Source organism: Schistocerca nitens, chromosome 4 (assembly GCF_023898315.1).
Source record: "Schistocerca nitens isolate TAMUIC-IGC-003100 chromosome 4, iqSchNite1.1, whole genome shotgun sequence".
In the NCBI taxonomy this organism is placed as follows: domain Eukaryota; kingdom Metazoa; phylum Arthropoda; class Insecta; order Orthoptera; family Acrididae; genus Schistocerca; species Schistocerca nitens.
In genome coordinates this window covers 553,285,174-553,311,781 of record NC_064617.1, presented here as the reverse complement: position 1 = coordinate 553,311,781, position 26,608 = coordinate 553,285,174, and the positions used below count along the sequence as shown (strand labels likewise).

General features: G+C 42.2%; 1 protein-coding gene across 1 annotated transcript in view; it reads left to right on the top strand.

The window, feature by feature from the left end:
• Window positions 1-5,902: 5,902 nt before the first annotated feature.
• Window positions 5,903-26,608, top strand: part of LOC126251825 (acetylcholinesterase-like) — a 132,990-nt gene continuing 112,284 nt past the window's right edge. The window contains exons 1-2 of the mRNA XM_049952487.1: window positions 5,903-6,039; window positions 19,596-19,730. Coding sequence (XP_049808444.1) covers window positions 5,977-6,039; window positions 19,596-19,730 — 198 coding nt within the window. The 5' untranslated portion in view covers window positions 5,903-5,976. The remainder of the gene's footprint in view (window positions 6,040-19,595; window positions 19,731-26,608) is intronic.

Below are 26,608 nucleotides of genomic sequence, written 5' to 3'. Positions count from 1 at the left end.
AATAAGAACACCGTGAATTCATTGTCCCAGGAAGGGGAAACTTTATTGACACATTCCTGGGGTCAGATACATCACATGATCACACTGACAGAACCACAGGCACATAGACACAGGCAACAGAGCATGCACAATGTCGGCACTAGTACAGTGTATATCCACCTTTCGCAGCAATGCAGGCTGCTATTCTCCCATGGAGACGATCGTAGAGATGCTGGATGTAGTCCTGTGGAACGGCTTGCCATGCCATTTCCACATGGCGCCTCAGTTGGACCAGCGTTCGTGCTGGACGTGCAGACCGCGTGAGACGACGCTTCATCCAGTCCCAAACATGCTCAATGGGGGACAGATCCGGAGATCTTGCTGGCCAGGGTAGTTGACTTACACCTTCTAGAGCACGTTTGGTGGCACGGGATACATGCGGACGTGCATTGTCCTGTTGGAACAGCAAGTTCCCTTGCCGGTCTAGGAATGGTAGAACGATGGGTTCGATGACGGTTTGGATGTACCGTGCACTATTCAGTGTCCCCTCGACGATCACCAGTGGTGTACGGCCAGTGTAGGAGATCGCTCCCCACATCATGATGCCGGATGTTGGCCCTGTGTGCCTCGGTCGTATGCAGTCCCGATTCTGGCGCTCACCTGCACGGCGCCAAACACGCATACGACCATCATTGGCACCAAGGCAGAAGCGACTCTCATCGCTGAAGACGACACGTCTCCATTCGTCCCTCCATTCACGCCTGTCTCGACACCACTGGAGGCGGGCTGCACGATGTTGGGGCGTGAGCGGAAGACGGCCTAACGTTATGCGGGACCGTAGCCCAGCTGCATGGAGACGGTTGCGAATGGTCCTCGCCGATACCCCAGGAGCAACAGTGTCCCTAATTTGCTGGGAAGTGGCGGTGCGGTCCCCTACGGCACTGCGTAGGATCCTACGGTCTTGGCGTGCATCCGTGCGTCGCTGCGGTCCGGTCCCAGGTCGACGGGCACGTGCAACTTCCGCCGACCACTGGCGACAACATCGATGTGCTGTGGAGACCTCACGCCCCACGTGTTGAGCAATTCGGCGGTACGTCCACCCGGCCTCCCGCATGCCCACTATACGCCCTCGCTCAAAGTCCGTCAACTGCACATACGGTTCACGTCCACGCTGTCGCGGCATGCTACCAGTGTTAAAGACTGCGATGGAGCTCCGTATGCCACGGCAAACTGGCTGACACTGACGGCGGCGGTGCACAAATGCTGCGCAGCTAGCGCCATTCGACGGCCAACACCGCGGTTCCTGGTGTGTCCGCTGTGCCGTGCGTGTGATCATTGCTTGTACAGCCCTCTCGCAGTGTCCGGAGCAAGTATGGTGGGTCTGACACACCGGTGTCAATGTGTTCTTTTTTCCATTTCCAGGAGTGTATAAAACGCTTTAATAAACCAGCATGCAGACTTTTCACGTTGTCTATCAGCACGACAGAACTCTTCATCATAAAATTGTATTATTGTCTCGTCATTACAGTGGGGTTTGTGACTTGTTTGTGGAAAGTTTTCAAAGAAGACGAGATATTCGCAAACTAAATTTAAGATTTCAACAGACTAAGTCGGTAGTTTCATCGTTGAGGCAGGCCAAAGTCTATTATCGCAGAAGAAAACTTAATCTTGTCACGCAGTGTTTTGTGCAGTCGTCGGCGATCCCCTAAGGAAAAGCATCGAAGGAGTATGAGATAGCAAGAAGCAGCTTATGGAAGATCCAGAAAAAGCTGAAATTTAAGACCTATAGGCCTTCTTTACTTCAAAGCCTAAATGAAGATGATCCGGACAGGCTTAATATTATGGAATTCTGTGAGCTGTACATAATCCTCCCAAAAGTCGATAATAAGTTTTACGAAAGCATTCTTTGGAGCGATGTGGTGCCTTTGAGGTGAATGCCAGAGTGAACAGACGCAACTGCGCTTACTACTAATCCCCATTGATTGGGGACAGAGTTAGTCTCCTGCCCGGAACGTATAGGCAGGGATTTTCAGCAGTGGACTAATCGGACTTCATTTTTTTAATGGCGCTGACAGGCCTGTACCTAGACATCCTTGAAAAAGCATTGTTACAACTACAAAATAGTCCACTTTCTGAATATCTGCAGCCGTTATGAAAACTGTCATGGTGACAGGATAGTTTTCTGAGGGTCTTATTTGAAAACTTTGAAGAACAGATTGGCAGACGGGATGATACTGAATTGTTTCCACTATCTCAAACCCATGGATTTTTCAGTCTGGAGTATACTAGGATATGAGGTTTATTCCGTCAAGGTTGACGATATTTTATTTGAAGGAACGAATCCAATCAGAACTTCAAAAACCTACCATCCTAGAAGATTTACGGCGGAATATGTAAATCGGTGCTGAAAAATGCAGTGTTTACTTAGAACAGCATGAAAACCACATTGATCATATTTTGTAGGTTCCATGAACTAGCCCGCATCTCGTGGTCGTGTGGTAGCGTTCTCGCTTCCCACGCCCGGGTTCCCGGGTTCGATTCCCGGCGGGGTCAGGGATTTTCTCTGCCTCGTGATGGCTGGGTGTTGTGTGCTGTCCTTAGGTTAGTTAGGTTTAAGTAGTTCTAAGTTCTAGGGGACTTATGACCACAGCAGTTGAGTCCCATAGTGCTCAGAGCCATTTTTCCATGAACTCTGAAAACTGTCATGGTGACAGGATAGTTTTCTGAGGGTCTTATTTGAAAACTTTGAAGAACAGATTGGCAGACGGGATAATACTGAATTGTTTCCACTATCTCAAACCCATGGATTTTTCAGTCTGGAGTATACTAGGATATGAGGTTTATTCCGTCAAGGTTGACGATATTTTATTTGAAGGAACGAATCCAATCAGAGCTTCAAAAACCTACCATCCTAGAAGATTTACGGCGGAATATGTAAATCGGTGCTGAAAAATGCAGTGTTTACTTAGAACAGCATGAAAACCACATTGATCATATTTTGTAGGTTCCATGAACTCTGCTAGTAATTCTATGTTTCTAATAAGTAATGAAAGAATGGGAAACAAAAATAAGAAAACAAAATTCATGAAAGCCAATCGAACTAGGAAGAGGTCAAGGAAAATTGAACGTTCCATACTTAGCGTTTGCAGATGACGGTTCTAACTGACAGTGAAGAAACAGCAGTAAAACAAATTGAGACCCTCAAAGAATGTGCAAATCTCCTTTCAGAAGACTGAATTCATCTGTTCCAAGTTAGATATTCCGAAACTTAAAACAAATTATGGTGAAAACAACAGAGTCATACTTTTTAAGTACCTCAGTGAAATTATTGAACCAAAATGAATCGAAAAACTAGCACAAAAAAACAGATTGCAGAAAACAAGAAAGCGTCCAGACTTGTTTCACATTTGTATAGCAAAAAATGCTTGTGAAAAGGCACTAAAATCAGACACTACAACACAGCAGTCAAACTGACAGTCACATGTGCAAGTGAAACACCATCATTGAATCGAAAACTAGAGCTACAAGCCAATTAAGAAAGGAGAGAGAAAGGTTCCAGAACGAGATTTTCACTCTGCAGTGGAGTGTGCGCTGTTATGAAACTTTCCTGGCAGATTAAAACTGTGTGCCGGACCGAGACTCGAACACGAGCCGTGCTTGGGTAGCTCAGAAGGTAGAGCACTTGCCTGCAAAAGGCAAAGGTCCCGAGTTCGAGTCTCGGTCCTGCACACAGTTTTAATCTGCCACGAAAGTTTCATAACAGCGCACACTCTGCTGCAAAGTGAAAATTCATTCTGGAAACATCTGCCAGATTGCGGCTAAGCCATGTCTCCACAGTATCCTTTGTTCCAGGAGTGCTAGTTCTGCAAGGTTCGCAGGACAGCTTCTGTGAAGTTTGGAAGGTAGGAGACGACGTACTGGCGGAAGTAAAGCTGTGAGGACGGGGCGTGAGTCGTGCCCGCTAAAGGCAAGGTCCCGAGTTCGAGTCTCGGTCCGGCACACAGTTTTTATCTACCAGAAAAGTTTCAGAGGGAAAGATTGTTAGAAAAATCTGGAACCACGATACGCACAAGATGGATACAGACTAAAAACAATCGAGACAACAGAAAAAGTATCAAACATCGAAACTGACATCAGAAAGAGGCGAATGAAGTTCTATGGACACCTAGACAGATTACCTGGAAACATAAAACTAAACGTCTGTTGGTCTATGTGACATCTATTAAAGCATCAATACCTTGGGTAACTGAAGTTAAGAAGGATTTGACAAAAGCAAAAACTGACGTAACAAACGCATCAGACAGGGATACATTCAGAAGAAAAACTGATAATTGGAAGTTTATTCCAGAGATGAAACCAAAACCATACCGACCAAAGTGGACCGAAGAAAGAAAGAAAGAAGGCCTTCAGGGAGAAAATGAAATATTAGGAAATTAAGAAGAACCCTAAGAACGATTCGCTTCATATTACTACGCCAAACGGATTTTCGACAGCTGACTTGTGGCCCACCCTAAGATCAAATGCAAATTTAAGTGTTATACTTTTCACAAATTACTTGTCAAGTTTGTGTTATTTTATGTGGAAGTGAAGCATGGAAAATAAGCGGTAGGATAAAAAGAGAAAAGACGTTTTTGAAGTGTGGTACTACAGGAGAAAGCTGAAGATTAAGCGGTTTGATCGAATAAGTACTGAGGTAAGTAAAAAAAATTAGGAGAAAATAGCCATTATCACGATGTGAACAAAAGTAAGGACTGATGGATAGGACATAACGTAAGGCATGAAGGAATGGTCGATTCAGAGTTGGAGACAAATGTTGGGAAGCAGTTTCTCGTGGATCTACGTCGTTATGCAGAAATGGAATTGCGTGAAGAGGATAGACTAACATGATGTCTGCATCAAACCAGTCTTCCAACTGAAGACCAAATCAGCAAAAATCGCTTCCTTACTAGGTTTATGTTCATGTTTGTAAGAACTGATACAGTAATAAAAACCTCAAAATGACCCTGTTATATCGCAGGAATAACAGTCAAGTCATAATTTAACATTTATAAAATTGCAGTGTCAAATAGTCCTACTGCGAAACTGTGAAAGACGCAGGACCAAGAGGCGTGCGTGGTCATTCCTAAAGCCACAGGCAGCAGCTTCGTTACCGCAATGAAATGTAGATAAAATACTGAGGATACTTAATGTAAACTGTTACATTTCACATGTAATAAATATTGACATCACACTCATCTAAGTATTGCCAACGATGGGTTTACATGTATGTAAACTATGTAAAGAATATTTATTAACTGTTTAAACAACGAATACAGTCATTGCGGTATCAGAAGTACAAAAATGTGCTAAAGTGTCTGTGCATATCTACGAAGAGTTGTTCAAATTTGTCGTTACTCGTTACATAGAAAGTTCGGAACCTTTTGCACAGGTTTAGTGTAAAAGACCACAACAAAAGCTAAACAAAGTCGTCTCTGTGAAAAACCAGCAAAATTCAGCTTTGACGTACAGACATATGGTAGTCTCACGTAGAGAGATTGTAAGATGCTTGCTTGTGCAATGGATACTTTTTATGAACCGAAGCAAACACATCAAGTGTGCAGCTGTGTGTTACGACATTCTGATTCCTGCAGTTCTTTACTGCAACGGTTTAGCCTGGCATATTTTGTCTTTTCAGTAAGGATTTCACTGTTATAACCTCGTTGTATGGCGTAAAGGCGAGCTAAAATTCCTACCGCTGAACATCTTATTATCAGTGGACTGTAAATAGCTTATCGATATCTCCTGTCACCTGTTCTCGTCATGAAACTTTTCACAAAGTAATCACGTAATTAAAGTCTGACAATCTATTACTGCAGTAAAGCGAAATGAATGTTATGTTCCGATCTCTGTTCTCCCCCTCTCCCTGCCCAATACATTCCTCACCCAACCATCGTAAAGATGTGCCTATCTGCTGTAGAATTACTGACCGATGTTACGGTGTAGATCAGCCGCAGAAGAATGTGCAGCATACAGACAATCCGGCTTTTACTTATTCTGTTGTGGATCGCAACCTCGGTAAAGGTAAGTACTGCGATACCTACAACCATTGTTTCATATACAGTGTGTTTTTGTAGCTGTCCAGACATGCCACAGAACTTACTCTATTTGACGTCAAGATCCGCAAATACCGCAGTCATGTTTCTTTTGCCAGAATCAGTTAATGGACATAATTGTGTGATTGACATGATTGTTTGGTCCGCACACGGCTGAGCATCTCAGCATTTCATCTGACAGGTTTCAATTGCGACTATCCCCATTTTTAGCTATAATTTGAGAAGACTACATCATTAAACCAAATAACTTACCTGGCAGACTGAAAAAGTTTGCGGTAGGAACCACAAACTACCTGCCTTCCAGCTCAGGTTTAACGGTTGCACTGCTTGTAGACCATGAGGCGTTATGCTCAATGCAGCTTGGAGTGGGCAAAAGCATCGCTCTTATTTACCTACGAAGAAATGTAAAGGAAGATGGAGCATTAGGCTTGAGCGTCCTGCTATAACAAAGTAATTAGGGACGGATCACAGGGTCGAAATGCATAAATATGCGGAAGAAATTTAGTGTGTTTCTTACCAAAGATCCATCCCGAATTTAGCTGAATGGATACTACGAAAGCCACAGAAAAATCTTTATTTTTCATGTCTACGCATTTACAGTCATCTGCCGCTAGAGAGCTCAGAACTGCAGCGTGTAACATGGCGTAGTATAATGTAACAATGTCGATGCGTGAGAAACAGAGTGCTGTAATCGAATTTCGAGTTCGGACACTTCGTCCTCACATGAACACCCTCTCCTTCAGCATGACAATACCGGATCGCACACGAGGATTGCGACATCTGCAACAGTCCGGTTCCTTGGGTTTAGTGTAGTCGATTATCCATAGGGTTCCGACTTGGCCCCATCCGATTTTCATCTGTTTCCAAAACTTAAAGAACACCTTCGAGGGCTTCACTTCAGCAGTGATGAAGAGGTACAAGCACAGGTAAGGTTGTAGCTTCATCAACAAAATCGAATATTCTGCAATGATGATACCAGTAAAATGGTCTCACGTTGGCAGAATTGTGTTCGTTGGCATGGTGACTGTTGAGAAACAAATAAATATGTAGCTAAAGATATAGATGTTAAAAACGTTAGTTTTATTTGGAAAGCTTCAGCAGGTTTTACATAATACCGATTGGAGTCCAATGTTGGAGCAGCTGAAGGTGGATCTACTTAGTGATGAGTTACAATACATACCTAACGTGATAGATGGGTGAGTGAACCCGGCAGATGCATACCTGAGTCCGTGAGCGCGATAACGAATTACACCAGAGATGCTATGATGGACTGCGGCTGTTTTTCTTGATCTGGGCATGGCTCCCGTCTTTTGTTGACTGCAAAATAAATGTAGATGTCTCTAAAGTGGTTTAATAAACCGTCATACAGACCTTTCGTATAAGAGCATTGCATATCTCGCAGCCACAAAGATGAATTATTGTCTTGTCTTTTGAAGAAAATCATTAAGATTTGCTAACCAGTACTGCTTGAAGCGCCAACTTGAACGAGAGTGTGAACAGCGTGGCAAATCATCTGAATAAAAACGATGGCAACATGTGTTAACAATATTTCAGGAATTCTGGAAACAAATTTTTGTTTTAGTGTGCCAGGGATTACTGGAAGCATTCCCCAAAGTGTAACGGTGTGTTGGTAATAAAACTGAGCCCTACATGTTATTGGCAGATGCGGAGCTCTTCAGAAAGAACAGTAGTCGGCATCAATATACTTTTGTCCAGATGAAGTGCTATTGTGAATATTTCCAATGTACCGGAGCGTAACCATTTTGAGAAGACTTTACCTTGCCACCAACAACCAGGTAACTAAAATATTTCAATTGTGAAGTATGCAAGATTATGTAGCATAATTCTATTCAAATACAAACTTAAGAGTGCTGTTGTATTCGGATTGAACGAAATGTTATTGAGCACTTTTGTAGACCATGCTAACTAATGGTGTTCCACCAAGGGCTATGAAATACCAGCGTTAAATCGCGTAGACGAAGGATTGTCTAATACTTATCATAACCCACATGTGTAGCAAAATACAGAAAAGAGTACGTACGTCTCCACCTCAGGCAGAGATGCATCTTCGAATATATAGACGAACAAACTCTAGTACGCTTGTCCTCATTGCACATAATTAAGATTCATTCCTTGATAAATTACCTTTACCTAGAAAATTTAATTAGTAAGGCGGTAAATATTCTCCGGTGTTTCAATTTTCGCAAGGATTTTGACTCTATGAATGAAGTCACACGCTTTTGTAAATCAGAACATCACTGGATCTTAGGGAAGGAAACAAATATTTTACTATATACACAGGTAACGTAAAAAATTAAAATGTTTTTGAGACTACGAAAAGGTAACGAACTAAGTGTATAAGGGAACCCATTATTCCGTTCATCGTCCACTTATTTAAGTGACAGATACCAATTTATTTATTTATTTATTTAGCGTATGGCTCATAACATCACAGTAAAAATTACAGAAACAACACGATTTAAGAAAAATCACATATGTATAAACAGAGCAATAAATAACAGTTTGTATATAAGAACACCGCCAATTGTAAATTTACACTCACAGAAGAGCAATCACAAGCAGACGTCCAGCTTAGATGATAAATAGTCGATTGCCTCTTGGGTGCCGGCCGAAGTGGCCGTGCGGTTAAAGGCGCTGCAGTCTGGAACCGCAAGACCGCTACGGTCGCAGGTTCGAATCCTGCCTCGGGCATGGATGTTTGTGTTGTCCTTAGGTTAGTTAGGTTTAACTAGTTCTAAGTTCTAGGGGACTAATGACCACGGCAGTTGAGTCCCATAGTGCTCAGAGCCATTTGAAGCATTTTTTAGCCTCTTGGGTCGCCATTAGGAAATCCCGTGGGTCACCCTCGTACGCCCTTAGTGGGCATTCCTGAACGATGTATTTGACCGTCTGTCTCTCAGCGCCACAGTCGCAAGCGGCCGAAGGAAGTTTACCCCATCTGTGTAAGGAGTCGGCGCATCTCCCACAGTTGGTTCTGATGCGATTAAGAGTTGACCAAACTTTGCGAGGGCAATCAAATCGTTTTGGTTTACTAAAGATGCATGGTATACTGTGGCAGTTTACTGCTGTTCTGCTCTCCCATTCCTCTTTCCATCGGTCATTTATTTTAAAGTTGGTTTGATGCAGAGCCTGTGCGGTCTTTAGTGGAGGATGCCTAGACCGGAGTCGGTTTCCTTGGATGTCGTGAGTATCTTCATGGATTTTTAATTGAGGGTTGGTCATGATTTTTTGAAATTCTCTAACCAGAGCGTGTTCACGGCGCAGGTTAGGAGGGGCTATGTTACTGAGAACGGGCAGCCACACTGCAGGAGTTGGCCTGTTTGTGCCTGATATAATACGCATTGTTGCATTAAGTTGGCTATCAACCATGTGTGTGTGTTTGCTGTTGAGCCACACTGGGGCACAGTATTCTGCCACCGGACACACCAAGCCAAGTGCAGATGTTCTTAAGGTAGATGCTGTGGAGCCCCAAGTGGTGCCACAGAGCTTCTGCAATATGTTGTTGCGTGTTTTAAGTTTCGCTGCAGTTTTCGTCAGGTGTTCTTTGAATGTTAGTGTCCTATCTAGGGTAACCCCAAGGTACTTTGGGTGTTTGTTGTGATTTAGTAATTTCCCGTCTAGATAAACTTGTAGTTCTCTGTTGGCCATTTTGTTGTTCAAATGGAAGGCAGATACTTCCGTCTTTGTAGCACTAGGTTGTAGCCTCCATTTTCTAAAGTACTCGCTGAGAATCGCTAGGTCACTCGTAAGGATATCTTCGGCAGTTTCTATATTTCTGTGGGCTGTTGCTAGAGCCCAGTCGTCAGCATAACCAAATTTGCGCGATCTGGTTGCAGGCATGTCAGCGATGTAAAGGCTGAAAAGAAGGGGCGCAAGGACAGATACCAATAACATATCATTATGTACGACAATGAATATTCATTCTACAGCGGATGGTACTCTGATTTGAAAGTTTCTGGCAGATTAAAACTGCGTACTCGACCGGGACTTGAAATCTGGGACTTTTTCTTTAACAGCGTGTCATGAATCGTGCTTGGATACTCGGAAGAACACACGTCATCGAAAAGCGAAGGTCTCAGACTACAGTGCTAGTCCAGAACGAAGTTTTAGTCTTCCAGGAAGTAAAAATACTACACAGCTGTTTATAGAACGAAAGAGTGTATTTGAAGTGTAAAGATAGTGATACAGAAGATTTATAAAATGTAGCACCGCATTGTATCACCACATGATCCACAGCAAACTCAGAAGATTTATAAAATGTAGCACCACATTGTATCACCACACGATCCACAGCAAACTGATTAACATATAGCTACAATTGGCGATTTCAGCTACAGAAATTGCCTCATAGTTGTAATTAGGAGATTCAGAACAAACAAATATTCTGACGAGTTAAAACCTGTAAACCCGTACAGAATGAACGGCAGTGGAATTTTGGCAATGTCGCAGAAAAGCGTGCAAATGCGAGCAATCCTGAGGGGATTTTCCACTCTGTTGGACCACGAAGGTGTTAATCTGTACGTGCCTGGAAGCAACATACTGGAACAACAAACGTGCCATTGACCACTAAAACTCCCATTGAGTCTAGCACAGTTATGAGCAGTCTTAGAGCACGCTTCGCGACGCTTGGGCCATTTTAAGTCTCGACCACGTCATAGTAGGGATGGATGTTATCGCTGAAACAACCGTTTTTCAGTTATATCTGTTTATTTCATCTCCTGTTTAACTGAACTATTAAAACTGCTCAAAATAACTTTATGAAATAAGCGATTTTTAGTTTTTTTATAATAAATGAACATAGAAATCGAACAAAGATTGCAAACTTTTGACTACATCCGTTTCAAGATACATAGAATCAAAATATTAAACTAAATAGGCAAATAAAAGATAATTTAGAGCGTCCACCCCTCGCTGTTTTTCTCTGATAATGATAAGTGGTTGTCTGCTACAAAAAAATGTTGCTAGTGTTCTCATACTGATTCTATTATTTTCAAACTGTGCTTAAATCATGTTGTAATCGAGGACCATACTGCTATTTCGAAATTACGAAGACACTACTGAAGGGCAAAATCTGAGATTGAGTAGCTATTTTTCGTGTTTATTTGTCTGATTCCTTAGGCTACAATCTGAAAAACGCATACTGTGTAAACATAGGCAGCAGATCAGCTGCTATTTTTGTTGCAAACTGTGAATGAATTTCTATTACGTTTTACAATTTCTCCTTATATAGTGTCACAAGTTGGTTGTGGCTCCTCCAGTTTTTAACCTTTAAAAAGCAAATAGAGCAATGTACTTCATTAGTACCACACTTCGTAAAATTACTTCCAGACTAGGGATTGTGCCATTCTGTAAAACACCTGATGTCCGAAGATAGCAGCGAGAAACTACCCATACAGACAAGATGGGGACAAGTCTTGCACACTACATGCACAAGCGTGCCGTCTTACAGGCCAAGCCACGTGGTAACAGGTATATTATTGTCTCACCAAAGCTGTACTAGCTCTGCTGCTCGCTTCTGTTGACACTGTTATTCAAATAGCGCTATCTACTTTTCCCATTTTCTATAATTACGCAATATTTCGAAGCAATGCAAATTTTACGAATGAAATTTATATGTTCTGTAAAAAATGTGTATTTAAAAACGATAAAACTTTGCACTGCTGCTACAGTTAATTGATATTTCGTTTTTTTACTCAGTTAATAGTAAAAAATAAAAACATATATTGTAACTGAGACTAAAGTACCCACCCATGAAACTGGAGCAGTACAACAGATGACCCGTCTCCATGTTTTACAGTAGCAGCCTCACTTCTACTTTAGAGGGCAGTAGCTGACGACCAGGGCGGTAACACCGTCATCCGTCCATACCGGGGCGAGCTTCTCTGTCAGTCGCAGTGTCTACAAGAACCCTGGCAGATGTTCGCGTCGCTAGCACTTCTTGCTCACGGACACATAGTGATACCCGGAGCATGGCTGCTGTGTGAAGCAACCAGAGCTAGGCCGGCGGGAGTGGCCGAGCGGTTCTAGGCGCTTCAGTTTGGAACCGCGCGACTGCTACGGTCACAGGTTCGGATTCTGCCTCGGGCATGGATGTGTGCCGGCCGCGGTGGTCTCGCGGTTCTAGGCGCGCAGTCCGGAACCGTGCGACTGCTACGGTCGCAGGTTCGAATCCTGCCTCGGGCATGGATGTGTGTGATGTCCTTAGGTTAGTTGGGTTTAAGTAGTTCTAAGTTCTGTGGGACTGATGACCTCAGCTGTTCAGTCCCATAGTGCTCAGAACCATTTGAACCAACCAGAGCTAGCAAAGCACGTCGCATACGTCCGGCACACTGCCGCGGTCTTCCGCTGCTGACGGCATAGCCAGCAGACCCAGCGCCTGCAGCAGTTCCATCATCGAGTGCTGCGCCGGCCTAGATTTCGGCTCGTGAGCGGCGTCCTTCAAAGAGTGCCATAGCATTCAGCCTCTCTGCACACTCCCCCACCGCCACACAACGCTGTCTGTGCGGTAGAAGGGGGGAGAGGTGGAAACTGCGAACACACTACATTTAAATGGCAGCACCGTCACACTGCATATTACTTGGTTTTATATGTGACATTTCTCAACAACACAGATCGCAAACAGATTTTCAGCATTGTTTAATTAGAAGAGATAATATCAAATGGTTCAAATGGCTCTGAGCACTATGGGACTTAACTTCTGAGGTCATCAGTCCCCTGGAACTTAGAACTACTTAAACCTAACTAACCTAAGGACATCACACACAGGCATTCCCGACGCAGGATTCGAACCTGCGAGCTAGCGGTCGCGCGTCTCCAGACTATAGAGATAATATTATTTTTCACTGGTATAAACTGACGGTGTATGGACAGACACTGACATTTTCACAGATTTTAGAACTCACGTTGCCATATAATCGTGGCTTTATTTACTTTCACAACAGAGGAAAAGTCTTTCACGTAGATATATTCCTGTATTGTAGAACTGTTGCAATCTCATTATAGAGGCGAGGAAATTCTACTTGAGGATAGCAATGCAGACATCCTACAAAGTTTTAACGTAAACGGATTTGTCATTAAAGCGGGAATTACCTTGCACATCTGTCAGTTACATCTGCACATGTACAGGGGCTCTTTCAGCTGAAAGGGCAAACTGTCTCGAAAGCCGTTCAAAAACAGGTCTAAGATTGGCAGTGTTCTCAAAAAGGTTAGGAAACGATCTCTGTAATTCTTTCAAGACCACGATCAATTCTTCAAACCTCGCGTTTTCTTTATTGGCAGTGATCTTTGGGGAACTGACCTTGGTTTCTCAGTAAGTTTCCCTTCTATAAAGTGATTTTTTAAAAACATTTCCCCATCAGATCGGAAAGAAGTTGTTTCTCAACTTGCAGTGTCTTACTGTGGACAGAGCGCAGTCTAGTGCACTTAAAATACTACGCATAAAATGCTTTCTGGGTGCTATAATTGTCGTACCTGAACACCTTTTTTCGTCGTAAATTCAACAATAGTGAGTTTTAAATTGAAACATCGTTCCAGGCTTGCTCCTTGTCTTAACCAACCAACTTTGAAGCAATATGTAAAGTCCCCATAGTTTTTGGTTTTATTCCAACGAAATAATATTGCGTGCGGCTTTAGAAATTATGCTATTTGTAGCACCAATTACTTCTCGTGCTGAATGCCTGCAAAGTCTGCCTCTTGTATAGAGCAGTGAATCCTATCTATCGTTGTAATTTGTTGCTGTTTCATTAGCAGCTAAATCTTTCAATTATTTGTGCATGGTATTGTAATATCGTTTCACAGCAAATTTCCAGTACGTGTCGCTTATGTGACTGCTCAATGTATACTGAGAATACTCGCCTCTCTCATCTGTCATTCCCATTCATTTTTAAAGGTTTGTGATGATAGATCGCTAGGCTACCCCTTTTTGTGCAAACAGCCACGGGACTCGTCAAAGTCCTCCACACCACAAATAAGTAGCTAAGGGAAAACAGCGCGAGACCACGATTCTGTCGAACTGATGATAGTTGTACCGACCGAAAAATGTAGCACCGCAGTAGTTAATGAAATGTCGCCCCTACACTTCGCCCGCTGGCCGGGGTGGCCGAGCGGTTCTAGGCGCTACAGTCTGGAACTACGCGACCGCTACGGTCGCAGGTTCGAATCTTGCCTCGGGCATGGCTGTGTGTGATGTCCTTAGGTTAATTAGGTTTAAGTAGTTCTAAGTTCTAGGGGACTGATGACCTCAGATGTTAAGTCCCATAGTGCTCAGAGACATTTGAACCATTTTGCATGTCGCCCGCGTGAAGTGTGGCACGCCGTGGCCGGCACTCCCGTAGTGCGAAACTCAGTAAAGATGATTTACTTTACAGCTGAGTTTTCCTAGCCATCACTGGCTAGCACTACCCACCTCAACACCCCGCCATTCCACCACTCAACACCGTAGTGGTCCTCTTCATCCCGGGTCGCTGCAATGTGTTTACTTGCTAATTTACTATCTCACTAAATTCTGTAAGGACCAAAAATTACCTATCAAGTCTTTCGCTCAAAAGTAAGGAATGTGACCATAAACAAATCTCATATGTCACACACTGAACAGATAAAGTCTCCTAACGTCGGCTTTGCAATATATTCACCATTTAATTGTAATTAATGTCTATAGTATAAATTTATGGAGACGACCAATCGCTTTGCATTTGTAACATAGAGAGATATTCTGCAGTTCCATTTCAATTTATCAGCAACTGTACTAAAAGGAGTGTCTTAATTCAATTCATTTATCCTCAGTAACTTCCCAGAAGAATCAAAATGGACTTCTTAAGTATGAAACGGCAGAGATTCACTGATAAGTGGAAACCTATATACGGGATAGTGCTTATACTAATTGCAAGCAATCATACATAACATTTCCTGCCGTTAATGTTTTGTATTCTTTACGGCAATTCTAACGTCCTAATGAACGCCTGTAAAGAGTAATCAGTTGACAAAAGTTGCAGAGCGAAAGACGTAATGACCATGCAGAGGGGAAGACGTGTCATGGAGGTTGGAACATTGAGTGTTTTACTCTCTTAGAGACTGTACCGTGCTCCCTACGACTGATGCAATCTCGTTATAGTATTTACTATAGCAAAAGATATTCTACAGGTAAACTGACACCGAAATACCAGTAAATAAATAAATAAATAAATAATGGTCAAGACATAAATCTGCAAAATAAAAATCACCGGAGAAGTACTAATTTACGCTGTTAATGTTTGTTGTTTTCGGTTTATAATGGCAAGCGCAATACTCAATATTTACAAGCAGTACATGAAAATATAACCCTAAGAGCACCTGTTGATTATAGGAGTATGGCCATTATGGATGTATTTCTCCGTTTTACGAAATGGCAGCTCGTATGAGGATCAATAATTCTACCGTGATGCCTGTAAACGAGGGCTTAAGAGACCCGGAACACATCCACAGTGAGTTGACTGATGATAACGGAACAGTACTGCAACAATATACGTATGTCAGTCTGTCCATGCATTTCGTTGGCGGCTGTTGCACTATGAGCTGTAAGCGTGTACGCTGTTGCACAGGTAAACTTGATAATATGCTCAATTATAACAGGCTCGTTAGCAAAGACAGCTGACTTTCTCTTCAGTTTAGGTTGCGTTGATAGCTGACAACGAAACAGACGCCAAGAATTGGACATTGCCTCTCATAATGCATGACCCAGCATCAGAATGGTTGTGCGGAGCGACATTAAATTCCGTGTGAGATCCCGTTGACTCTTAACTGCGAATTCTGTCGATAGCGACTGCTGCGTCGTGGAAGTTCAATATTACGAATGGAATCATTCAATGCATTTACGGTGCTGTAATCCATCAGCGGGTATGAAACTATGTAGCAGATTATATCTGTTGCTGGGCTGGGACTCGAACGTGAGCTCTTTGTCTTTCCCGGCGAAGTTCCCTACTGCTAGCTATCCCTCTCCTGTTCCATTAGCAAACCACTAGCGAGGAAAAAACGACTGTATGCTTCTGTACGAGCGCTTATGTTCCTTATACTCTCTTTGAGGTCGTACTACGCGAAATGTACGATGATGGCAGTGGAATCGTTCTCCAATCTGCCGATCCTCTAAACATTAGCTATATTTCACGAAAAGAACGTCATCCTCTCTCCAGGAGTTTCCATTTGTGTTAGAAAAACGTTTTCGTGATACCCGCATTTTGATCTAACATACTGGTAGCAAATCGCTTTGCATCATCGTAGATTACAAAGCACAAAGACTTAACTGCAGTGGTTTGTAGCAATACATCACACTAGTTTAGCAATACGTCATTCTAGTCTCCTGCAAATTTCACTGACAGTAGTGTGTTTCGGAATCATAGTAAGGTTAAACTGTTATATTGTGATGCAATCTCGTTACAATATTTACTATAGCAGAAGACATTCTACAAGTAAACTGGCACGGAAGTACCAATAAATAAATGAACAATATATCAATTTGCTGAACACAAATCACCAAATAAGTACTACATTACGCTTTTATTGTTCGCGATTTTCGGTTTAGAATAGCAGGCAAAGTAGGCAATATATAAAAAAGTACATAACAAAATATAACACTCATGGTTTAACAATGATACTTAAATAACGGAGAAAAGAAATTTGGAAAGTGCTGCTAAATAATGATACACAGTTAAACAACCAAACTAATTCCCTGACCAAAGAAAAAAAAATCGCAACACCAAGAAGGTATTGCGTTACATATGAATGATGATGTCAGTTCGTGTCATTGTCAGGATGCAAAACAGGTTTGCTTTAAATACATGCTGTTTCGGTCGTGAGTATTAGTTAAGTTTGAGAGTGGACGAGATGAGTCGGTTGGTCAAGAAAATCTATAAGGGACAAAAACTCCTTTACTGAGTTGGAACAAGGTCATGTAATAGGGCTGCGAGAAGCTGAGTGTTCCTTCTGCGATAATACAGGGAGTCTTGGCAGGAATGTAGCCATTGTAAATAATTACTGACAGTGATGGTCATGAAAATGCACGGTCGCAAGAAGACCGGGTCCCAGATGGCCATGTGGCACTACCAAGAGCGAAGGGCACCACGGTGACACAACGAACTGTTATAAATCGGTTATTTCAAGCACACATCCGAGCCAGACGCCTTTTAGTGTGCATTTCACTGCCCCTAAACCACCACCATTTGCGATTTCAGTGGTGCCAAGCGAGAGTTCATTGGAGATGATGGTGGAGGTCTGTTGTGTTTTCTAATGAAAGTTGGTTCAGCCTCGGTGCCAGCGATAGCCATGTGTCGGTTAGGAAGAGGCCATCTGAGGACCTACAACCAATCTGTCTGCGTGCTAGAGACGCTCGACGTACACCTGGAGTTATGGTCTGGCGAGCGATTTCGTATGACAGCAGGAACACTCTCGTAGTCATACCACGAACCCTGACTGCAAAACCGTACGTCAGTCTGGCAATTCGGCCTGTTGTGCTGCCATTCATGAACATCGTCCCGTTGGAGATTTTCCAGCTGGATAACTCTCGCCCACATACCGCTGTTGTAACCCAAGCTGCTCTACACAGTGTCGGCATGTTGCCTTGGCCTGCTCGATCACCGGATCTGTCTCAAGTCGCGCACGTATGTGACATCATTAGCCGACAACTTCAGTGTCATCCAAGACCAGCATTAACCGTCCCAGTATTTATCGACCAAGTGCAACGGACATGGAACTCCAACCTACAAACTTAAATCCGGCACCTGTACAACTCAAGGCACGCACGGGTGCATGCTTGCATTCAACGTTCTGTCTGTTGCACCGATTACTAATGTACCAGCGTTTCTATTTTCGAATGGCTTATCTTGCGCTTATATTAACCTGTTTTCTGGCAATGTTGTATCACTTAAATATGTTACCTAGAAAAATGTATATCCCGAAATTTTATTAATCTACATTGATTAAGAAAAGGCAAACCTACGTTTCTAGCATTTGTAGACTTAGAGAAAGCTTTTGACAACGTTAACTGGAATACTCTCTTTCAAATTCTGAAGGTGGCAGGGGTAAAATACAGTGAGCGAAAGGCTATTTACAATTTGTACAGAAACCAGATGGCAGTTATAAGAGTCGAGGGGCATGAAGGGGAAGCAGTGGTTGGGAAAGGAGTGAGACAGGGTTGTAGCCTCTCCCCGATGTTATTCAATCTGTATATTGAGCAAGCAGTAAAGGAAACAAAAGAAAAATTCGGAGTAGGTATTAAAATTCATGGAGAAGAAGTAAAAACTTTGAGGTTCGCCGATGACATTGTAATTCTGTCAGAGACTGCAAAGGACTCGGAAGAGCAGTTGAACGGAATGGACATTGTCTTGAAAGGAGGATATAAGATGAACATAAACAAAAGCAAAACGAGGATAATGGAATGTAGTCAAATTAAATCGGGTGATGCTGAGGGTATTAGATTAGGATATGAGACACTTAAAGTAGTAAAGGAGTTTTGCTATTTAGGGAGCAAAATAACTGATGATGGTCGAAGTAGAGAGGATATAAAATGTAGACTGGCAATGGCAAGGAAATCGTTTCTGAAGAAGAGAAATTTGTTAACATCGAGTATAGATTTAAGTGTCAGGAAGTCGTTTCTGAAAGTATTTGTATGGAGTGTAGCCATGTATGGAAGCGAAATATGGACGATAACCAGTTTGGACAAGAAGAGAATAGAAGCTTTCGAAATGTGGTGCTACAGAAGAATGCTGAAGATAAGGTTGGTAGATCACGTAACTAATGAGGAGGTATTGAATAGGATTGGGGAGAAGAGAAGTTTGTGGCACAACTTGACTACAAGAAGGGATCGGTTGGTTGGACATGTTTTGAGGCATCAAGGGATCACAAATTTAGCATTGGAGGGCAGCGTGGAGGGTAAAAATCGTAGAGGGAGACCAAGAGATGAATACACTAAGCAGATTCAGAAGGATGTAGGTTGCAGTAGGTACTGGGAGATGAAGAAGCTTGCACAGGATAGAGTAGCATGGAGAGCTGCATCAAACCAGTCTCAGGACTGAAGACCACAACAACAACAACATTGATTACTTTTTGAGGTTGCTGTATTTTTCCGTCAGTGCAATAAGCCATTTCTCGTACTGAAATGTTAGAAATAAGGCGTTTTCTTTACAAGTAAATATTTATCTAGATACTACGGAGAATTGGTCATCAACCAAACAAAAAAATGATTCAAATGGCTCTGAGCACTATAGGACTTAACTTCTGAGGTCATCAGAACTTATAACTTAGAACTGCTTAAACCTAACTGACCTAAAGACATCACGCACATCCATGTCCGAGGCAGGATTCGAACCTGCGACCGTAGCGGTTGCGCGGTTCCAGACTGTAGCGCCTAGAACCGCTTGGCCACCCCGGCTGGCTCAACCAAACAGTTTTCATATTTAAAACATAAACATATTTAAGAGTTTGTATTTTGAATTTTTTGTGACGTTCGCTTACTCAAATGTAACAACGCTACGGCAGGGTGACGATGTGCTGGTGGCCGTGCGGGAGGGCGTACTGAGAGGCAGCACAGCCACGAGCGCCTACAACACGACGTACTCCGCCTTCCTGGGCATTCCGTACGCCGAGCCGCCGGTCGGAGACCTACGCTTTGAGGTGAGTGGCCATAGGCACGGCTCTTGTTTCATTATTATTATTATTATTATTTAAATCTCGCTTGCAGTGAGATACGTTTATCTCAGGTATGTTCACGGAGAGCTGCGAATGATACATGAACGAGTTACAGAAAAATGGTTGATAGTCAAATAAATCAAACATTTTATGAATGTTTGTTGGCTGAGCGAACGTATGCCCAGACGAGTGAAATGAATCCTATTTACAAGAAAGGCGATAAAATGCAATGCCAAAATTTCCGAGGAATATGTATACAAAATTCCTACTGCAAACTGTATGCTAAATTATGAACAAGAGGTTGATACCAATAGCAGAAGCGCAACTTTAAGAGGTAGAACATGGTTTTAGAAAAGGTAGATAATGTTCTGACTGTTCTTTTCATTCTGGCGCAAGTAATCGAGAAAATACGGGGAATTTATATTTTCAACTTACTACGAATTTATCGACTATGAAAAGGCGTTTGACAAAGTAAAGCGGAAAATGCTATGGGAATCACTTAAGCCGTTGGGAGTTCCAGCATAACCATAATATAATAATAATAAAAGGATCCGTCCTCTGAGGAACGGGACAGAATCTGCCGATATGAATCAAGGGGTCAGACAAGGCTGCAAACGATCCTCCCGCCCTTTAATGTTTACATTGACGATATAGTTTGTAAATGATTGATTTTGTTAAATGACGCATTAAGAAGTGGTAATTTTAATCTTATGACGATACTGTTTGCTGATGATCAGATTATAATAGAAGAAACTGGAGAAAAAATTCAAATTTCAGTACACAAACTGAGTCAAACTGCCGCTAAATGCGGAATGACAATGTTGACAGATAAAACAAAAGTGATGGCCTTTCAACGATTGGAGCTCGTAAGAGCTAAACTCATTGTAGATGGACAAATAATTGAACAAGTTAGAGAATTTAAATATTCAGGATGTAATTTTAAATGTCCCAATCCAGATATTGTAGAGCTCTTTTTTTTTTTTTTTTTAATATTATGGGACTTAAATGCTAAGGTCATCAGTCCCTACGCTTACACACTACTTAACCTAAATTAACCTAAGGACAAACACACACACACACACACACACCCATGCCCGAGGGAGGACTCCAACCTCCGCCGGGACCAGCCGCACAGTCCATGACTGCAGCGCCTGGGACCGCTCGGCTAATCCCGCGCGGCTATTGTAGAGCTCAAACCAGCCAGATTTAAATATTTCTGTGGAACCACACAGCATACATTAAATCACAACTTACGGAAAGAAACATTAATTAAACTCTACAAAGTAATTGTGTTACCTTTGCTGCTGTATGGTAGCGAATATTGGACCCTAACATTTGATTAGTTACGGCAAATCGAATCATCAGTGATAAAATTCCTCCGCTTTTCAGCGGGATATTCATTGCTTGACCATAAAAGAAGTCACAATATTAGAGAGGAACTAAAAGTTGAAGCTGTTACAAATATAATTGAAAAATACCGAATGAACTGAAAAGACCATGTTCAGCGTATGTCTAATTTTAACTAAAGCGGCAATCCAGTATAACACAACCGGTAAGAGGAACGTTGGACGTACCTTAAAGAAATAGTGTGAACAGTTTTGAGGCAGAACAGGCCAAAAGACCATATCGTATTGCTGCAAATTTACTTTTTGGTGGCGAGCAGCATGAATTTGTCATAAGTATTAATATCTGTGAACTATTTAACTTCCTAGGAAACCATATTAAGGTAGGTGGGATGACAAGTTTCGTGATTAAGAACTGGCTGACTGATCATATCACAGGAAAGTTGAAGTCTCCAATAACCATCCGAATGTATGATTTCCTCCTTTTATTTCCACTGCATTATCAGCACGATGAAAAAATTTATAAGAGCACATAGTTCGGTTAGCAACACTGTAGATGGTGTGTAACGGTACCAGCAGCTGATCATGTGAATCTGCACAGGTCTCGCAAGTCGTGAAAGTCAAGTTAGTGAGTATGTGCCAATTGGTTATGGGAGATCAGCCCGATGAGATGGGTCAGCGTGGAGAAAGAGACAGAATGACGTAAAGTAGCTGTCGGGTATGCACTTCCCTCTGAAAATTCCAGTTATAAAGTTAATAGATTTCGGTGTTTCAACGGGTCTGCAAGGAATAATGTATCAGCTGCAGCCATGTAAGAGGTCGTCTAAAGATCCTGACTGAAAGGTGCCTGAGACGAATGTTACCTCTTGACAACGACAGTGTATTTCGAACCGACAGGAAATCTTGCTGTCAGCGATTGCAGTTTCGCTGGCTCTACTATTTGCTTTGTTTTACTATTACTCGCGTAACAACTAATATATGAGATAAAATATGTTGCTACGAAAAGAGCCCCGATATACCTTTTAGTGATGCTGTGCTGTGACTTTCTTTGGATCATTAATTTTCAACAAAACAAAATATATTATGTTCTTATTATTCTGGATCTGGCTTTCTATTAAAGGAAGATTTTTTTCGTTACTGTAACTCGCCATAAAGTTCAATATATCTTCCTTACTTTACAGTTATTGAAAAGGTTTCGTTATCAATACTGATGTTACAGTACGCAATGATTGTTCAACATCAAAATTTTGCAGTGGATTTTTGTTAACAGTAAGACACCAGTAAGTACCACGACTAACACGAGAACATGAGACTATTGTCATAGAAAAATATGTTTTTACTATAAGGTTTGCCAGACCAGAACTACGCCTAGCAAGATTTCTTTTATGTTATGAAGGTAAATTATCATTTTGCACTGTTAATAATATATTATCAGCAGCGCGCGTCAACCTGTAAAACACATCATAAAATCTGCTGCTCTGCTCTGCAATTCTAGAAGCTGAAAGAAATAATTTTAGTTCACTATTACCTGTCCGCTTCTTTGCGGTATGACTGGTTTCATGTAATGCAGTTTGAATGCACCGCGGCAGCGACTCGTTCGTTCGTATCGCAACTCTGCACCACGAATGATATTTAAATACCTGAAAATGTCGTAAAGGGATGGGATAAAATGCCAGACAAGCTTATTACAAATCATAATGCAAGTTTTCACTAAGTAACTCTATTCAAAACATTTAAACAGATTAAGTTATTACACACCTTTCCAAATCAATGTCTAATGGCATCCCTCTCTCATCTTGACAAAAGAATGCTACGCAAGCGTACAATATAACGTCACAGGCTCTTCCTACTCACGTAACTACAAGAAGACGACAGAGAAATTAATGTTCGGTATTACTATTTATAGTAGTCACATATTCTGATCTTTGTTTGATATTTAATCAGTATCGTCTGTGGCGGTTTCTGTACTCGCCGACACAGATATTATCTAAATAAAAAAAATCAGTACATAATTCTATATAAGAACAAAACATGACACATAATGCTTTCTCTTTATTACATAAAGTTCACACAATCGTTGTCCACGCAATTACAATCATCCAGTTCAATTATTCTTTTCTCCTTTTTTTAACCACATGTAATACGTGTTTTGCTAAGAGACGTTACAGCAGGTATATGTCAATCAATTCCAGGGAGAACTTTGCAAAGGGGCCTGAGAGTAATGGACATTTGGAGTCCGGTATAAGGCATAAGGCCACTGTTCACGGAGACCCATAACTTATGTTGATTGAAATTTTATGCAGATATTGAATTTCCCTTGAGTTCAGTATTTGCGTACTAAATAAAAGGAATCACGACACCTCATACTGTATTTCAGTGCCGCATTTGCAATTTAAATAACAGGAATCAAATGTCTTAAAATGATCTTGAGTGCGGCATTTGAAAATTACGCTGTTAGGAGCCACAAGCATGTAAATGGAATTTGTAAACAAAAGTGCTTTTGGATCATGGCTCTCCAAATATAATTTACAAGTTGCTGTCATAAGTGAAATGGAAATAATAATTGGCCCTTTACCAGTACGAATTTCTCAGGATTGTACCAGGGCTTCCAACGGTGTTGCTATAAGATAAAAGAAAATGACAACCTCACCTGGCTGAGAAGGCATTTTACCAGGCAATAGTTGAGCTAATCGTGGCGAAACTGAAGGCGTCCTCATGTATGCTAGCAGCGTCTGGTGGCAGCACGAAGGCAGCAGACGAATGTGGGTGGGCGACGGCCCCCATGTTCCAAAGACCGGCGGCGCGGATGTAGTGGGAGTTGGGTACGCTGCTGTTCCCGCGATTCCCTCAGCAAGAATTACAGACATAAAGGTATATTCCTAATAAGCTTTTCTTCCCTTGGCAATATGCATGTCACACAATTGACATCGGCGGCCCAGATCCTGTGGAAGTGTCCAGTTGATACATCTGTTCCTGGATTTGATGTCTCCTTCCCGGCAGTTTGATGATGTGATTCTGTACCCTTTCAACAATACTCAACAGCAAAGACCGGTCACTGTGTACCAAGGAGTTTTGTTCTATGCATGTCTTACACTGGAGAGAGAGAGAGAGTTGGGGAGGGGGGAAGGGGGGGCAGTCAGGGTGGGTAGGGTCTAGATCCCTTCACTAAGTTCATTGTATATTTGTGATATGACATACAGCGGCGAAAACATTCATCTCAACTTAAATGACGCAGTTTCAACACTACGTAAATTTCTTCCATAAAACTTGCAGTAGTCCGCATATAAACTCTTACACTGCCTTTTTATGACCCATTCACATTCAAATAGTTGCACTCCATTTTTGTCTCATAGATATCAATACATTTAATGTCCCTAACTCATGGCATCTCTTAATACTTGTACATTCATATAAATTGCATCTTAGTAGGTACACAAGGGGTGGTCTGGTTCATAGTGCATTGTTACCAGATTTCTCTCCCCTCCTCCCTTCCACCTCTGCCTTCCCCCATTGATACCATGCGCTGCGGCCGGATTTCTGACAAAGGTCAATTACCCTTTGTATAAAATGGCGGGAAATTCAAATTTTGGGGGAAATTAAAAAAGAGCCCAATTCTAACACGCATATGATGTCACTGAGGATAAATCCATGTCATAAATCCATGGGAAATTAAAAAATTCGAGATGGTGTAGTGTCACACAGGAATTGAAAATAGGTATACTGTCTCAGCCTGCATTCTTGCCAAATTTTCCCCTGAGATAAACGATGTTTGTTTCCCCTACAGTTCCAAGCCTGTGATTCTGGAACAAAGTGCAAGTTCACCCCCATCCCGTTTGTACCAGTTCTAGAACAAAGGATGTTTGATTCCCTTGCAAGTACAGGCTTGCCTGTCAGACCAGAGGTGCCAGTCTGAGGCTGAAGATGTTTTTCATCATACAGGTAGTAACTAGTCTACTGAACTGCTTAAAAGCCGCTTAACATGTTTTCCCCAAGCTGTCATTCATTCAGATATGTAGAGACCTGCGATCATAGTTGTCACATCACTTGTTCTAAGTATAGAATTGAAGATGCCCATCGCGTTCTCCCCTGACATTACTCACTGCTCGCCCCATGTTTAAAATACAGCTGTCCCAAGTTTAAAGCCGTTCCTTCACCCCTGTGATGTCATAGTTTAAACAATTAAGACTCTTCTGATGTCACCCTAAGTTGGATCCTAAGTTAAAGTCTACCTGTGCTACGCTTGAACTACTGCTGGGAATAAGATAATAACAATATTGCGTCTTTATTTAAATGAACAACACACCAAGAGAGGCTCCTTTTCCATGATGGCAAATTTCATGATTGCAAGGCTAGTCGAGAAGTCCGCCACCGCCCTTCACATTCATCTGGAGACCTCCACAGTAGCTTGCTAAGAGCTGTATCATTTCCGCCATCAGAGGATATGTTAGGGCTGAGCCGTTAGCTGCATAAGACATACAGGTCCTGCAGCTGGAAGTCAGCCCACTGTCTGTCAATGACAGCCCTGTACACAGAGATGCATACTACCGATTCGATGATCTAAGACGAAATGAAGTATAGAAGTTCCTATTCCAACGCTGGTATGCTGGCGCTGCACCACTTCTAACACCTAAAACCATGTGACCCGAGTTAAAATGATAGCATGAAATCTATAACACACAAGCATTCTGCTTCAAAAATAAAGAGATGGAAGTTCCTCCTCCTGGTGGTGGACACTTGTGCAGTGGCTCAGAGGCCAACAAGGAATAGTTTCAAGTACTGTGCTAGTAAAATTCAGCATAAAAAAATTACGAGTGGAATGGACAGTGACTGTTGCAGCAGTAACATAGCCAGCCACTACAAGGCTGTCAATCACGCCAACTTATCCGTATTTGACATGTAGCAACAGTTTTGGAGCTGATCATATATGAGGTGACAGGGCGCATTAACAAAATCGCGTTATTTATGTATGGCTTAGGGCTTCCATCGGCGGGTGGATGGGGCCTGCCAGTTCGTCCTCTGAATGGATCGTCCCCTCCCAGTCGTCTGTGTCCTCTGTAACAGTGCGTTCTCTCTGCTATTCAGTCGCCCTTGTCCACTGTAATACTCCGTTTAAACCAGCTTAAACACCCCCTCCCAGTCGTCTGTGTCCTCTGTAACAGTGCGTTCTCTCTGCTATTCAGTCGCCCTTGTCCACTGTAATACTCCGTTTAAACCAGATTAAACACTGGTAGCGCAGATAATTATGCGTAACAGCGCAAATTTATATGGCTCAAAGTCTCATTACAGCTGCGAGAGGCAGATTATCTCTGATTCGCGACACAAAATCTCCTTGTATATAATGTGGAACATTACGTGTACAGTGAAACGACACACTTCTGATTTAGAATTGGGGAGAGAGGATCGCAGCGGAACTGTAATTAGCGGCAGTATTGTAAGCAGCCGTTTTGAATACGGAATGAAATTTGATTAATTATGATAACATTTCATCTCATACAAGAGGATGATGTATCCTGAAATGTA